The sequence below is a fragment of the Schistocerca cancellata genome, chromosome 6 (assembly GCF_023864275.1).
Source record: "Schistocerca cancellata isolate TAMUIC-IGC-003103 chromosome 6, iqSchCanc2.1, whole genome shotgun sequence".
Classification (NCBI taxonomy): domain Eukaryota; kingdom Metazoa; phylum Arthropoda; class Insecta; order Orthoptera; family Acrididae; genus Schistocerca; species Schistocerca cancellata.
In genome coordinates, this window is record NC_064631.1 from 505,615,640 (window position 1) to 505,633,535 (window position 17,896).

The 17,896-nt window shown below is 46.3% G+C and overlaps 1 protein-coding gene across 1 annotated transcript in view; it reads left to right on the forward strand.

The window, feature by feature from the left end:
- The first annotated feature begins 10,085 nt into the window (after positions 1-10,085).
- The window catches only part of LOC126088405 (uncharacterized), a 31,342-nt gene continuing 23,531 nt past the window's right edge, over positions 10,086-17,896 (forward strand). The window contains exons 1-2 of the mRNA XM_049906545.1: positions 10,086-10,209; positions 14,527-14,744. Of these exons, the coding sequence (XP_049762502.1) occupies positions 10,086-10,209; positions 14,527-14,744 (342 nt within the window). The remainder of the gene's footprint in view (positions 10,210-14,526; positions 14,745-17,896) is intronic.

Sequence of the window (17,896 nt, forward strand, 5' to 3'; positions counted from 1 at the left end):
CAATTTTTCACTGTCATTAAGGTCGATAAGTGAGGGGGAGGTTACAAACTGATAGAGTGATTTTCAATATGAAAACCTTAAGCATGTCTCTAAACAGAGAAAGATATTTTAGAAGCTAGTCATGGTCATTAATTTTGCTGGACCCACCCCATTTCATACGGAACAGGTGACAGGGTTATACGTAACTCACAAAAGATACATACTGGTCCAAAGACTTTGAAATACCTTGTATAGTGATTGCTGAACTTCTCGTTGCGGTAGTCAATGTTTAATCTGAAGTTTCGTTTAGTCGCAGACAATGATTCTTAGAAATTCGGGAGAATTCTGTGGTGAATCAATAACTAGTATTCAGATTCCAAGAGGGAATAAGTGCCCCTTCTTGCCCTCCCCCTTCTCTTTTGCGGACTCACAACAGAATGCAACAGACAGTGTGGGAAGAAAAGGAAAATTGTGTTCAGTCATTTAATATTAAATCAGGAATGTTTTAGCAAGTAAAACACATCGCTCCTTCGGTATTCTCAAACTGAGAAAATTCAATTAAATCAGAACTTTATGTCGTATATTTGGGGATTTCCATCGTAATGGCTTATGGGGAGGACAACAAAATAAAAAATACCATCTGTATAGGTTGACTCTTACAGAGAATATGACGCAACCAGTCACTTTTTACAGTGCTATTCATTTATTTAAACAGCGGCGTTACCAGTTCATCATCAGACGACTTGTTCTCGTTAAGATATATTTTACATTAGTTTTCCCTTTTTTCTTCCAAATGATGAATTTTCTTTGGGATAGTGGTGCCCTAAACCAAAACAAGATGTCTAGTTAATCTAATTGTGCCTCACAACGATTTTAAACGAGGTAAACAAATTTTTAAGTGAAGGTGTTCTGGTTACTTACGTTCAAAAATCCGCGCCATTACGTTCCAGTGCTGACTGCTTGTGTTCGTGCAGCAGCGAATACTGTGTGAAGCACTTTCTATATGTATATTGAGACACCCTGCGAAACCCGCAGGGCAGGACAAGTAGTAGGAATTGTGGAAAGGGGCCAGAATGAGCGGCTGTCAGTTACACTCCAAACATAACAATTTATTTAGTTGTACAAACATTACAGCGCAGCTTCTAAGCGTCACTATCGGCAGAAAACATATTTAATTCTAAAACGGCTGAAGACCCATGAATTAAATACAACTGCTATTTTGTTTTGTTTTGAGTCAGAAGGCTCTAAGCTTTAACCTCACATAGTGTTTAAGGCCAAGCGATGTAAGACGTGACTAGTCAGATAGATTAAGTTTTTTAAAAGCGGCTGAAGGACCATAAATCTAAAACAACACAACTACAATAACCTTTCAATAGGCAGAAGGCCCAAGCTTTATGACCAATAAGAAACCTTACTTCAGACGGCTGAAGGCCTTTGTTTAAAAAACAACTGCAACCACTTTTCCAAGGCAAAAGGCCCAAAGCTTTTAACCTTAAATAGTATTTAAGTCCAAGTGATGTAAGACCTGATAAGTAAGAATCAAAAATTTTAAAGGGGCTGAAGCCCATCATTTTAAGAATAACACAACTACACAACTACAATAAATTTTCAACAGGCAGAAGGCCCACAGCTTTATCTTGAAAGAATGTAATACTTGATAAATAAGAACCTTAAAACTTAAAGCGGCTGAAAGCCGATGCCTTTAAAAACAATACACTGCAATAAATCTTCAACAGGCAGAAAGCCGACAGTTTTATCTTCCAAAAGGTAATACTTGATAAGTAAGATCGTTAAAATCTAAGGCGGCTGAAGGCCGATGCTTTTAAAAACAATACAATAAATTTTCCACAGGCAGAAAGCCCAAGCTATATCTTCAGATAACGTAAGACTTGCCCAATTTAGAAAACTCACTTTTAAAATCGCTGAAGGCCTTTGTTTTTAAAAAACGCAATTACAAGTATACAAATACCAACCATCGGCTATGGGTCATTAAAAATATACAGTTAAACGCTAATAAGAAGGCAGTATAGGTAACGGCACTCAGAAGTTTCCATGGGGCTCGGTCTGCCCTTGAAATCTTAACGTTCGCTTAGGTGAGACAAGAAGTCGGCCCAACTATACTCAATCACCGTCAACACAACCAAGAGACAGTCAGGGACCCACCGACAAAACTACTTGCTGACCACCGGCCACTGTACGAGAAATCCAAAGCCAAAACGTTACAGACATAGCCGCTCACAACCAAAAATACATTAAGCTGTCAAAAACTACACACCATGTTGGACAGCAACAACAGTTGAGAAAAGAACACTGCCCGAATTTACGTCAGCGACCACGACGGATAACCGGAACACTAACGGCCACAAGGACGAAAATTCCGCTGGTGCACTTGATTTTCAAACTGACAAATACAGTTAATTCCACCACACGGCGTCTAAATCTTCACCAACTCGAACACTAGCTGTTGCTCTCAGGAATACCGCCAACAACGAACCACCAACCAAAGGGACAACATGAACAGACATGGCTTCGGTAATTAAATCACCGACTAATGACCTCAGCAGTTGAGTCCCATAGTGCTCAGAGCCATTTGAGCCAATTAAATCACCATTCAACTTTCATGTCCTGGGTCGGTAAGCCACGAACCTCGTAACACTCGGAACAGCCCCCAGATGCTCCGACACTGCGTAGGGACCGCCAGCGGGCCCGGCCGACTTCCCCGCGCGGAGACTTGCTTGCTGCTCCGCTCCAACCGACCGACTCACTGCCAGTACGCCGACAACATTTGAAACAAGTTCTCAGTGGAAATGACACCAACTACACACACAGTTTGACAAACACTTGCACGAAGACGTGTAAGACACTCAGCAGTGGCTGTGCAATCACAAAGACAAAGCGGGAGTCGGTACACACACACAGCCAACCCATAAGCGATCGGCGAGCCAACTCATATCGTCCAGTAGGTCGACCGACCGACAATCCACGAAGACCATCCCCGGCTCAAGTGATGCATGGCGGCAACGGTCGGGCGAGGCAAGGACATCCAGGCCTCACTGCTGCTCCAACCCGACTGAACTAATGCCGCATTCCAACTCCACGACTGGCAGGTCCGAACTGCCCTTCTGGCACGTTCCAACTGACTCCATCACAGACGACATCCAGGAAGTAACAGCAGTGTAGCAAAGAAAACATGTGAGGGCTATATCGATAGTCGCTGCTGCTGCCGCTGATGGGCATACAAAGCAGCAACTCAGTGACAACAGAAATTGAAACTAACATAACGAGGTGGCAACACAAAAAAAAACAGGATATAACATAAGAGATGGCACACATAACCTAAAGCACATTTCAGACAGCCGGCCGCGGTGGCCGTGCGGTTCTAGGCGCTGCAGTCCGGAACCGCGGGACTGCTACGGTCGCAGGTTCGAATCCTGCCTCGGTCATGGATGTGTGTGATGTCCTTAGGTTAGTTAGGATTAAGTAGTTCTAAGTCTAGGGGACTGATGACTTCAGATGTTAAGTCCCATAGTGCTCAGGCCATTTCAACCATTTTTGAACCTTTCAGACACTAAATTGTTCCACATGGATTTTGTACACAAAGATGGCGATATCACAACCATAACAATGCCAAAGACTTCCACTCTCAGAGATGTTTCGATGTATACATAGACATGACAGTAGAAACTTACAAACTACCAACTTCCACTACTTGCTATTAAAAGAAGCCCATCTGGATAGCCCTGCGGTCTAAAGCACTGCTTCCAGAGTGGGAAGGCATGCCGGTCCCCGGCACGAATACGCCCGGCGGATTAGTGTCGAGGTCCGGTGTGCCGGCCAGCTTGTGGATGGTTTTTAAAGTGTTTTTCCATCTGCCTCGGCAAATGCGGGCTGGTTCCCCTTTTCCGCCTCAGTTACACTGTGTCGGCGACTGCTGTGCAAACACTGTCTCCACATACGCGTACACCATAATTACTCTACCACACAAACATTGGGGTTACAGTCGTCTGGAATGAAACGTTCCCGGGGGCATCCACTGGGGGCCGAACCGCACAATAACCCTAGGTTCAGTGTGGGGTGGAGGTGAGGTGAGTGGACTGCTGTAGCCTGTTGTGGGGTTGTGTGCGACTGGCGGCTAAGGCGGGGACGAAGCCTCTCCATCGTTTATATATATAGGGTGTTTCAAAAATGACCGGTATATTTGAAACGGCAATAAAAACTAAACGAGCAGCGATAGAAATACACCGTTTGTTGCAATATGCTTGGGACAACACTACATTTTCAGGAGGACAAACTTTCGAAATTACAGTAGTTACAATTTTCAACAACAGATGGCGCTGCAAGTGATGTGAAAGATATAGAAGACAACGCAGTCCATGGGTGCGCCATTCTGTACGTCGTCTTTCTGCTGTAAGCGTGTGCTGTTCACAACGTGCAAGTGTGCTGTAGACAACATGGTTTATTCCTTAGAACAGAGGATTTTTCTGGTGTTGGAATTCCACCGCCTAGAACACAGTGTTGTTGCAACAAGACGAAGTTTTCAACGGAGGTTTAATGTAACCAAAGGACCGAAAAGCGATACAATAAAGGATCTGTTTGAAAAATTTCAACGGACTGGGAACGTGACGGATGAACGTGCTGGAAAGGTAGGGCGACCGCGTACGGCAACCACAGAGGGCAACACGCAGCTAGTGCAGCAGGTGATCCAACAGCGGACTCGGGTTTCCGTTCGCCGTGTTGCAGCTGCGGTCCAAATGACGCCAACGTCCACGTATCGTCTCATGCGCCAGAGTTTACACCTCTATCCATACAAAATTCAAACGCGGCAACCCCTCAGCGCTGCTACCATTGCTGCACGAGAGACATTCGCTAACGATATAGTGCACAGGATTGATGACGGCGATATGCATGTGGGCAGCATTTGGTTTACTGACGAAGCTTATTTTTACCTGGACGGCTTCGTCAGTAAACAGAACTGGCGCATATGGGGAACCGAAAAGCCCCATGTTGCAGTCCCATCGTCCCTGCATCCTCAAAAAGTACTGGTCTGGGCCGCCATTTCTTCCAAAGGAATCATTGGCCCATTTTTCAGATCCGAAACGATTACTGCATCACGCTATCTGGACATTCTTCGTGAATTTGTGGCGGTACAAATTGCCTTAGACGACACTGCGAACACCTCGTGGCTTATGCAAGATGGTGCCCGGCCACATCGCACGGCCGACGTCTTTAATTTCCTGAATGAATATTTCGATGATCGTGTGATTGCTTTGGGCTATCCGAAACATACAGGAGGCGGCGTGGATTGGCCTCCCAATTCGCCAGACACGAACCCCTGTGACTTCTTTCTGTGGGGACACTTGAAAGACCAGGTGTACCGCTAGAATCCAGAAACAATTGAACAGCTGAAGCAGTACATCTCATCTGCATGTGAAGCCATTCCGCCAGACACGTTGTCAAAGGTTTCGGGTAATTTCATTCAGAGACTACGCCATATTATTGCTACGCATGGTGGATATGTGGAAAATATCGTACTATAGAGTTTCCCAGACCGCAGCGCCATCTGTTGTCGAAAATTGTAACTACTGTAATTTCGAAAGTTTGTCTGCCTGAAAATGTACTGTTGTCCCAAGCATATTGCAACAAACGGTGTATTTCTATCGCTGCTCGTTTAGTTTTTATTGCCGTTTCAAATATACCGGTCATTTTTGAAACACCCTATATATATATATATATATATATATATATATATATATATATATATATATATAAGAGAAGTGATTAAAATTAAGATGAGTAAATAACACATCGCCCGCATCTCGTGGTCGTGCGGTAGCGTTCTCGCTTCCCACGCCCGGGTTCCCGGGTTCGATTCCCGGCGGGGTCAGGGATTTTCTCTGCCTCGTGATGGCTGGGTGTTGTGTGCTGTCCTTAGGTTAGTTAGGTTTAAGTAGTTCTAAGTTCTAGGGTACTGATGACCATAGATGTTAAGTCCCATAGTGCTCAGAGCCATTTGAAATAACACATCCAGTTAGTTATAAAAGTGTTACTCTCTCTATCTCTCTCTCTCTCTCTCTCTCTATATATATATATATATATATATATATATATATAGGGTGTTACAAAAAGGTACGGCCAAACTTTCAGGAAACATTCATCACACACAGATAAAGAAAAGATGTTATGTGGACATGTGTCCGGAAACGCTTATTTCCATGTTAGAGCTCATTTTAGTTTCGTTCTTCCACCTACGCTCAATGGAGCACGTTATCATGATTTCATACAGGATACTCTACCTGTACTGCTAGAACATGTGCCTTTACAAGTACGACACAACATGTGGTTCATGCGCGATGGCGCTCCTGCACATTTCAGTCGAAGTGTTCGTACGCTTCTCAACAACAGATTCGGTTTCCGATGGATTGGTAGAGGCGGACCAATTCCACGGCCTCCACGCTCTCCTGACCTCAACCGTCTTGACTTTCATTTATGGGGCGATTTGAAAGCTCTTGTTTACGCAACCCCGGTACCAAATGTAGAGACTCTTCGTGCTCGTATTGTGGACGGCTGTGATACAATACGCCATTCTCCAGGGCTGCATCAGTGCATCAGGGATTCCATGCGACAGAGGGTGGATGCATGTATCCTCGCTAACGGAGGACATTTTGAACATTTCCTGTAATAAAGTGTTTGAAGTCACGCTGGTACGTTCTGTTGCTGTGTGTTTCCATTCCATGATTAATGTGATTTGAAGAGAAGTAATAAAATGAACTCTAACATGGGAAGTAAGCGTTTCCGTACACATGTCCACATAACATATTTTCTTTCTTTGTGTGTGAGGAATGTTTCCTGAAAGTTTGGCCGTACCTTTTTGCAACACCCTATATATATATATATATATATATATAGAGAGAGAGAGAGAGAGAGAGAGAGAGAGAGAGAGAGGGAGAGAGAGAGAGAGGGAGAGATAGGACGTTCATAATCACAGGACATGTAAACTAGTACGTTCTGCAGAAATTGTTATAATTTCAGTCACCTCGTTCACCGCGTATCCCGATGCCAAGTAGGCACAGGGTACAGGGTCCCGCTTGGGCCCTGATAACTTGTTCCATGTGTGATGTTATAGACACGTATAAGGCGTTAATGGCGTCCTTCGGTATAGCCATCCATGCTGCATTCACGTGGTTCCAAAGTTCATCTGTGTTGGTTGGAATTGGATCACAGCACTGCATCCGTCGTTTTACCATATCCCACACATTTTCGACTGGTGACAAGTCTGGTGATCTGGTGGGCCAGGGAAAAAGACTGACACCATGAAGGCACGAGTCGTGCAGCAACATGTGGTCGTGCATTGTCTTGCTGGAAAATGGCGTTTAGGGTGTTGTGCAGAAAGGACATGGCTACTGGTTGCATGATGTCTTTCACGAAGGTCACACTGTTCACAGTGCCCTGAACACACACCAGATGTGACTTGTTCTTGTATTCAATAGCACGCCACCCCGTAAGGCCCTGAGTTGGCTCTTTTATGTCCTGTGCAAATGCAGTCACTGTGATGCTGCTCCCTCTGTCTGCGGCGGCAAACTAAAATGCGGCCATCATTTTCAAACAACCACAACTTGTATTCGTCTGAAAACACTATCTTAGGCAATTCCTGTCCCCTGTGACGTAGTTCCAAACACTATCGCCGTCTGGCATGTTTCTGCACATTCGGCAAAGGTTGGCGGAGAAGTGGACGATATGCGTGTAACCCATGCCATAATAAACGGCGACGGACTGTCATCCATGGTAGTGTACGACGTGTTACACTGTTCCATTGTTGCGCCAGAGCCGAGGAGGACTCAGATCTGTCCTGCAATGCCATTCGGATGAGGTGTCCAACTTCTCGAGGTGGGGGGAGGTAGTGAGGGTCCGACCTGACCCACCTCCTCGTGTTGTACGGCCTTCTGTGAAACATTCTGCGTACACCCTTTGCACTGCCGGAACATTTCGTCCCACACAAGCAGCAGTTTCCCAGCTGCATGCATCACACTCTCCCATGCCAATCATGCGTCCTCTTTCAAACTCACTGATTTGTTGGTACAGTTCACACATACGTGTGAGAGGCATCCTGTACGTCTGCTCAAGTCACACTGATCCATCACCTTCGGTTTATAGCGACGACGATGAGAGCCGCAGGCCCAGTTTACAGGTTGGTGATGTTACCACGCAATATCAACGTTGACCTCGAACCCGCGGGCCGACTTGGTTAAAATACTAATCATTTCTGCAGAACATACACTCCTGGAAATGGAAAAAAGAACACATTGACACCGGTGTGTCAGACCCACCATACTTGCTCCGGACACTGCGAGAGGGCTGTACAAGCAATGATCACACGCACGGCACAGCGGACACACCAGGAACCGCGGTGTTGGCCGTCGAATGGCGCTAGCTGCGCAGCATTTGTGCACCGCCGCCGTCAGTGTCAGCCAGTTTGCCGTGGCATACGGAGCTCCATCGCAGTCGTCTAAAAAGACGAGAATTAATAGAAATCCTTGAGTAACACAAGACATATTGAATTTCATCGATAAAAGGAAGCAGTGTTTGAGAAGGGAGTGAGACAATGTTGTAGCCTGTAACCGATGTTATTCAATCTGTATATTGAGCAAGCAGCAAAGGAAATAAAAGAAAAATTTGTAATAGGAATTAAATTCCAGGGAGAAGAAATAAAAACTTTGAAGTATGCCGATGACATTGTAATTCTGTCAGAGACAGCAGAGGACCTGGAAGACCAACTGAACGGAATGGACAGTATCTTGAAAGGAGGATATAAGATGAACATCAACAAAAGCAAAACGAGGATAATGGAATGTAGTCAAATAAAATCAGGCGATGCTGAGTGAATTAGATTAGTAAATAAGACACTTAAAGTAGTAAATTAATTTCGCTGTTTGAGAAGAAAAATAAGTGATGATGGTCGAAGTAGGAAGGATATAAAATGTAGACTGGCAATGGCAAGAAAAGCGTTTCTGAAGAAGGGAAATTTGTTAACATCGGGTGTAGATCAAAGTGTCAGGAAGCCCTTTCTGAAAGTATTTGCATGGAGTGTAGCCTGTACAGATGTAAAATATGTACAACAAACAGTTAGGAACAGAAGAGAATAAGAAGATTTTGAAATATTGTGCTATAGAAGGATGTTGAATATTTGATGGATAGAACAGGTAACTAATGAGGAGGTACTGAATAAAACTGGGGAGAAGAGAAATTTGTGGTACAACCTGACTACAAGAAGGGATCGGTTGGTAGGACACATTCTGAGGCTCAATGGATCACCAATTTAGTACTGGAAGAAAGAGCGGTGGGTAAAAACCGTAGAGGGAGACCAAGAGATGAATACAGTAAGTAGATTCAGATGGATGTAGGTTGCAGTAGTTACTCGGAGATGAAGAGACTTGCACAGGATACAGTTGCATGGAGAGCTGCATCAATGCAGTCCTTGGACTGAAGACCACAACAGCAGCAGGAGTTTTAGAATTAACATTTTTAAACGATATAGCAGAAATCAATTATCCGCAACGAATTTTGCATCCAGTAGTACAGTGTACGCTGTTACAATATTTGCTGACGTTTTAAAATTATTTATGACACCGTGACTTGAATCCAGAGTGTTACCTCCCACGTGCAGTTCTCTTACCAATTCAGTAACGCCGGCACGACACACAATGCTGTATCATAGCTTCAGCTCTGCCAGTACCTCTCATCTATTTTATATATTCATAGATTGTCTGTACATCTTGCTGGACTAGCAATTATAGAAGAAAGACAAAGACTCATCAGGAAATGCACGCATGTTTGCCCCGGGAGCAAGGAGAGTACCTTGCAAGAAGAAGGCCCATGGCGGCGAAATAGAAAACGTTTTAAGTGCCAAACCCGACATTTGTCAGGAGAACGAGAAAACAAACTGTCTCTGTTTGTACATAACTACACTCCTGAAAATGGAAAAAAGAACACATTGACACCGGAGTGTCAGACCCACCATACTTGCTCCGGACACTGCGAGAGGGCTGTACAAGCAATGATCACACGCACGGCACAGCGGACACACCAGGAACCGCGGTGTTGGCCGTCGAATGGCGCTAGCTGCGCAGCATTTGTGCACCGCCGCCGTCAGTGTCAGCCAGTTTGCCGTGGCATACGGAGCTCCATCGCGGTCTTTAACACTGGTAGCATGCCGCGACAGCGTGGACGTGAACCGTATGTGCAGTTGACGGACTTTGAGCGAGGGCGTATAGTGGGCATGCGGGAGGCCGGGTGGACGTACCGCCGAATTGCTCAACACGTGGGGCGTGAGGTCTCCACAGTACATCGATGTTGTCGCCAGTGGTCGGCGGAAGGTGCACGTGCCCGTCGACCTGGGACCGGACCGCAGCGACGCACGGATGCACGCCAAGACCGTAGGATCCTACGCAGTGCCGTAGGGGACCGCACCGCCACTTCCCAGCAAATTAGGGACACTGTTGCTCCTGGGGTATCGGCGAGGACCATTCGCAACCATCTCCATGAAGCTGGGCTACGGTCCCGCACACCGTTAGGCCGTCTTCCGCTCACGCCCCAACATCGTGCAGCCCGCCTCCAGTGGTGTCGCGACAGGCGTGAATGGAGGGACGAATGGAGACGTGTCGTCTTCAGCGATGAGAGTCGCTTCTGCCTTGGTGCCAATGATGGTCGTATGCGTGTTTGGCGCCGTGCAGGTGAGCGCCACAATCAGGACTGCATACGACCGAGGCACACAGGGCCAACACCCGGCATCATGGTGTGGGGAGCGATCTCCTACACTGGCCGTACACCACTAGTGATCGTCGAGGGGACACTGAATAGTGCACGGTACATCCAAATCGTCATCGAACCCATCGTTCTACCATTCCTAGACCGGCAAGGGAACTTGCTGTTCCAACAGGACAATGCACGTCCGCATGTATCCCGTGCCACCCAACGTGCTCTAGAAGGTGTAAGTCAACTACCCTGGCCAGCAAGATCTCCGGATCTGTCCCCCATTGAGCATGTTTGGGACTGGATGAAGCGTCGTCTCACGCGGTCTGCACGTCCAGCACGAACGCTGGTCCAACTGAGGCGCCAGGTGTAAATGGCATGGCAAGCCGTTCCACAGGACTACATCCAGCATCTCTACGATCGTCTCCATGGGAGAATAGCAGCCTGCATTGCTGCGAAAGGTGGATATACACTGTACTAGTGCCGACATGCTCTGTTGCCTGTGTCTATGTGCCTGTGGTTCTGTCAGTGTGATCATGTGATGTATCTGACCCCAGGAATGTGTCAATAAAGTTTCCCCTTCCTGGGACAATGAATTCACGGTGTTCTTATTTCATTTCCAGGAGTGTACTAATGTACATGTCCTGTGAATATGAACATCCTGTCTCAAGCCGTTCAGGGTGTCCTAGTTTTTCTGAACATAAGTATATATATATATATATATATATATATATATATATATATATATATATATATATATATATATATATATACTGAAAGGCCAAAGAAAATGGTACACCTGCTTAATATCGTGTAGGGCCCCCGCAAGCATGCGGAAGTGCCTCAACACGACTTGGCACGGACTCGACTAATGTCTGAAATAATCCTGGAGGGAACTGACGCCATGAATCCTGCAGGGCTGACCGTAAAGCCGTAAGAGCACGCGAGTGTGGAGACGTTTTCTGAACAGGACGCTGCAAGGCATCTCAGATATGCTTAATGTTCATGTCTGGGGACTTTGGTGGCCAGCGGAAGTATTTCAACTCAGAAGAGTGTACCTGGAGCAACTCTGTAGCAGTTTTGAAGGTGTGGGGTATCATATTCTCTTGCTGGAATTGCCCATGTCGCTCGGAACGCACAATGGACATGAATGGATGCAGGTTATCAGACAGGGTGCTTACGTATGTGTCGCCGGTCAGAGCCGTATCTAGACGTATCAGTGATCCCATATCACTCCAACTGCACACGCCCCACAAAATTACAGAGCCTCCACTAGCCTGAACATTCCCCTGCTTACATAGATTCATGAGGTTGTCTCCATACCCGTACACGTCCATCCGCTCGATGCAATTTGAAACGAGACTCGTCCGACTTGGCCACATGTTTTCAGTCATCAACAGTCCAATGTCAGTGTTGACGGGCCCAGGTGAGGTATGAAGCTTTGTGCGGTGTAGTCATCAAAGGTACACGAGTGGATCTTCGGCTCCGAAAGCCCGTATCGATTATCCGTTGAGTGGTTCGCACCATGATATTTGTTGACGGCCCAGCATTGAAATCTGCAGCAATTGGCGGTTGCACTTCTGTCACGTTGAACGATTCTCTTCAGTCGTCGTTGGTCCCGTTCTCGCAGGATCTTTTTCCGGCCGCAGCGATGTCGAAGTTTTGATGTTTTAGCAGATTACTTACATTTACGGTACACTGGCGAATTGGTCGCATGGGAAAATCCCCAATTCATTGCTACCTCGGAGATGCTATGTCCCCATCGCTCATCCGCCGACAGTAACACCACTTTTAATATCACTTAAATCTTGATAACCTGCCATTGTAGCAGCAGTAATCGATCTAACAAGTGCGCCAGACACTTGTTGTCTCTTGTCGCCGTTGCCAACCGCCTGTTCATACATCTCTGTATTTGAATAAGCATGTCTGAACCAGTTTCTTTGGCGCTTCTACTGGCGATTTAAATTACTGCACTAAGAAGAAATGCAGATGATAAACGGGTATTCAATGGACAAATATATTTCACTAGAACTGACATGTGATTTCATTTGCACGCTATTTGGGTGGATAGATCCTGAGAAATCAGTACCCAGAACAACCACCTATGGCCGTATTAACGGCCTTGATAGACCTGGGCATTGAGTCAAACAGAGCTTGGATGGCGTGTACAGGTACAGCTGCCCATGCAGGTTCAACACGATACCACAGTTCATCAAGAGTAGTGACTGGCGTATTGTGACGAGCCAGTTGCTCGGCCACCATTGACCAGACGTTTTCAGTTGGTGAGTGATCTGGAGAATGTGCTGGCCAGGGCAGCAGTCGAACATTTTCTGTATCCAGAAAGGCCCGTACTGGACCTGCAACATTCGGTCGTGCATTGTCCTGCTGAGATGTGGGGTTTAGCAGGGATCGAATAAAGGGTAGAGCCACGGGTCGTAAGACATCTGAAATGTAACGTCCACTGTTCGAAGTGCCGTCAACGGGAACAAGAGGTGACCGAGACGTGTAACCAATGGCACCCCATACCATCACGCCAGGTAATACGCTAGTATGGCGATGACAAATACATGCTCTCAATGTGCGTTCACCGCGATGTCGCCAAACACGGACGCGACCATCATGATGCTGTAAACGGAACCTGGATTCATCCGAAAAAATGACGTTTTGCCATTCGTGCACCCAGGTTCGTCGTTGAGTGCACCATCGCAGGCGCTGCTGTTTGTGATGCAGCGTCAAGGGTAACCGCAACCATTTTCTCCGAGCTGATAGTCCGTGCTGCTACAAACGTCGTCGAACTGTTCGTGCAGATGGTTGTTGTCCTGCAAACGTCCTCATCTGTTGACTCAGGGATCGAGAGGTGGCTGCACGATCCGTTACAGTCATGCGTATAAGATGCCTGTCATCTAGACAGCTAGTGATAAGAGGCCGTTGGGATCCAGCACGGCGTTCCGTATTACCCTCCGGAACACACCGATCCCACATTCTGCTAACAGTCATTGGATCTCGACGAACGCGAGCAGCAATCTCGCGATACGATAAACCGCCATCGCGATAGGTTACAATCCGCCCTTTATCAGAGTCGGAAACGTGATGATACGTATTTCTCCTCCTTACACGAGGCATCACAACAACATTTCACCAGGCAACGCCGGTCAACTGCTGTTTGTGTATGAGAAATCGGTTGGAAACTTTCTTCATGTCAGCACGTTGTAGGTGTCGCCACCGGCTCCAACCTTGTGTGAATGCTCTCAAAAGTTAATCATTTGCATATCACAGCATCTTCTTCCTGTCGGTTAAATGTCGCGTCTGTAGGACGTCATCTTCGTGGTGTAGCAATTTTAATGGCCAGTAGTACGTGTGTGTGTGTGTGTGTGTGTGTGTGCGCGCGCGCGCACCGTATGTACGTATATAGTAAACTCTAAGGCCCTATAACACTCACTTGGAGTACGCCCGAAGTTACTTTTACGTCTGAGCTTTACCTCTCCATTAAGAATGACAGGCTGTATTATGTTTGCTAGGGTCATTCCAATCGCATTGTAAAAGTGGTGTAACATCCCGTATACTCTAATTTTCTCCATTACGTGACAGTGCAGAACTTCATCGAAAGCCTTCTGGAACTGAAGGGACACGGCTTTAACACTAGCAGCGGTACACAGCAGTCTCTAGGATTACGCTACGTGCGTCACTGCTTTCGCATTCGGACCGGAGCGCTTTGCCTGCGAGTCGCAGCCGCAATGGAAAGCGACCGCGAAGCGCCGCGAGGATCTGTGTGACCCGGTAACGGCGCGCGCTGCCAGCAAGGTCAGGCGCGCCGGCAGACCGCCGGATTGGCGAACGGCCGCGCCGCGCCGCTCTCGCGGGTTCGTCGCCCGCGCGAGCCCGCCAGCCCGAGCAGTGGCTCGCCATGCTGCGCCGGCTCCGCGTCGCCCCGCTGCTTTTCGCAGCCCTCGCCCTCCACCTGGCGGCGCCGCTCCGGGCCCAGGGGCAGGAGGCCGCGGCTGCTGCCGCCCACGACACAGGTAACCACCAGGCGCCCGCCAGCTGTCTGCTAGGTTATCTGCGTGTGCCGTGGGTCACAAAGTATGAGGGAGTTGCAAGCATATAAAATTGTAGCGAAATGCAGGGATACCTGAAGGGACTACCAGTCGACCCGTAACATGTTGTTGTTGTAGTCTTCAGTCCCGAGACTGGTTTGATGCATCTCTCCATGCTACTCTATCCTGTGCAAGCTTCTTCACCTCCCAGTACCTACTGCAACTTACATCCTTTTGAATCTGCTTAGTGTATTCATCTCTTGGTCTCCCTGTACGATTATTACCCTCCACGCTGCCCTCCAACACTTAATTGGTGATCCCTTGATGCCTCAGAACATGTCCTACTAACCGGTCCCTTCTTTTTGTCAAGTTGTGCCACAAACGTCTCTTCTCCCCAATTCTATTGAATACCTCCTCATTAGTTATGTGATCTACCCATCTAATCTTCAGCATTCTTCTGTAGCGCCACATTTCAAAAGCTTCTATTCTCTTCTCGTCCAAACTAGTTATCGTCCATGTTTCACTTCCATACATGGCTACACTCCATACAAATACTTTCAGAAACGACTTCCTGACACTTAAATCTATACTCGATGTTAACAAATTTCTCTTCTTCAGAAACGCTTTCCTTGCCATTGCCAGTCTACATTTTATATCCTCTCTACTCCGACCATCATCAGTTATTTTGCTCCCCAAATGGCAAAACTCCTTTACTACTTTAAGTGTCACATTTCCTAATCTGATTCCCTCAGCATCACCCGACTTAATTCGACTACATTCCATTATCCTCGTTTTGCTTTTGTTGATGTTCATCCCATATCGTCCTTTCAAGACACTGTCCATTCCGTTCAACTGCTCTTCCAAGTCCTTTGATGTCTCTGACAGAATTACAATGTCATCGGCGAACCTCAAAGTTTTTATTTCTTCTCCATGGATTTTGATACCTACTCCGAATATTCCTTTTGTGTCCTTTACTGCTTGCTCAATATACAGATTGAATAACATCGGGGAGAGACTACAACCCTGTCTCACTCCCTTCCCAACCACTGCTTCCCTTTCATGTCCCTCGACTCTTATAACTGCCACCTGGTTTCTGTACAAATTGTAAATAGCCTTTCGCTCCCTGTATTTTACCCCTGCCACCTTTAGAATTTGGAAGAGAGTATTCCAGTCAACATTGTCAAAAGCTTTCTCTAAGTCTACAAATGCTAGAAACGTAGGTTTGCCTTTCCTTAATCTCTCTTCTAAGATAAGTCGTAAGGTCAGAATTGCCTCACGTGTTCCAACATTTCTACGGAATCCAAACTGATCTTTCCCGAGGTCGGCTTCTACCAGTTTTTCCATTCGTCTGTAAAGAATTCGTGTTAGTATTTTGCAGCTGTGGCTTATTAAACTGATTGTTCGGTAATTTTCACATCTGTCAACACCTGCTTTCTTTGGGATTGGAATTATTATATTCTTCTTGAAGTCTGAGGGTATTTCGCCTGTTTCATACATCTTGCTCACCAGATGGTAGAGTTTTGTCAGGACTGGCTCTCCCAAGGCCGTCAGTAGTTCCAATGGAATGTTGTCTATTCCGGGGGCCTTGTTTCGACTCAGGTATTTCAGTGCTCTGTCAAACTCTTCACGCAGTATCGTATCTCCCATTTCATCTTCATCTACATCCTCTTCCATTTCCATAATATTGTCCTCAAGTACATCGACCTTGTATAAACCCTCTATATACTCCTTCCACCTTTCTGCTTTCCCTTCTTTGCTTAGAACTGGGTTTCCATCTGAGCTCTTGATGTTCATACAAGTGGCTCTCTTTTCTCCAAAGGTCTCTTTAATTTTCCTGTACTCGGTATCTATCTTTCCCCTAGTGAGATAAGCCTCTTACCCTCAACATAACTAGATCTAAAGTATTACTCATAAACAGGAGGAAAAGACCCCTTATTGTGTGTTTGCACGATTGGCGAACAACTCATGAAACTGCAACAGCCAGTAAATATATGGGTGCATTAAGGCAAGAAAGGAAGAATGAATTGACTGTTGGTGTTAATAACGATCATCCTTCTTTACCTCCTCTGCGTTACTGCAGATGACCTGCAACTGGGCACATTTGTTCTGTGCATGCAGTACACGTGAGGCGCCTAGTTGTTTCCACTGCACTGTGTGGAATAAGAAGGTTCTGTTATAGTTCACTAACCTGCTGTCTTCAAGTTGATGTCCCCAGCGCAGAAAAAAGCACGCAGGTCGTAGGTTCTGTACCTTGAGGCTGAAGCTGACTTTTAGCGAGGTTCTGTTCTGAAATAATGTATCACTTCTTTGGGATGCCACTCGCGTATTTTAATATAGCCACACGAGAAGACCCCATGATCTTAACACAACACCTTCTGATGCAGGTGCAGTAGCCAATTACAGAGCAGTAGCATTACGCAGGCGGTCTTTCTCACGGGAATGGTACCGAATCTCACATCTGTCACAGGTACCTCACACCACATTTCGTCATCTATATACTTCTTGCATCTCCACTGCTCTGGGAACAGCTTCTTGGAGCCTAATATGATGGCTGACTAAGCCAGAAATATTACAGCATACGGAGAGATTTAAAGTGGGACGACTATTTTAATATAAAACAAACAACAGAAAAGGGAGAGGCTAAACTGAGATTAATTGGAAGACTCCTCTGAAAGGAGGAGGTAGCTCACAGACCCCGCGAAACTTCTTGGTAGATTAAAACTGTACGCTGGAGAAAGACTCGAACCTGGATCACAGGGTTTGAGTGCCGAATGGGCACTGCAAATCTTAGTATAAATTAAATACGAGGGTTGGAACTTTAATAGTGGCAACTATTTATTTACAGCTCGTACAGAATAGATACGTATTTCAAAGTTTTACTGACCTTCAGAGTAGTCGCCAGCATTCTGTATAACCCGCTGCCAACGATGTGGAAGTCATAGAATACTCTTAGCAGTGCCTGTTGTGTTGACAGTTCGAGTGGCGTGGCCTACCGCCCGACGAATCTGCAGCAGTTCTGAAGCGAATGCTGAAGTGTTTCCTTCAGTTTAGAACTGGTTCAACTGGCTCTGAGCACCATGGTAGTTAATATCGGAGGTCATCAGTCCCCTAAAAATTAGAACTACTTAAACCTAACG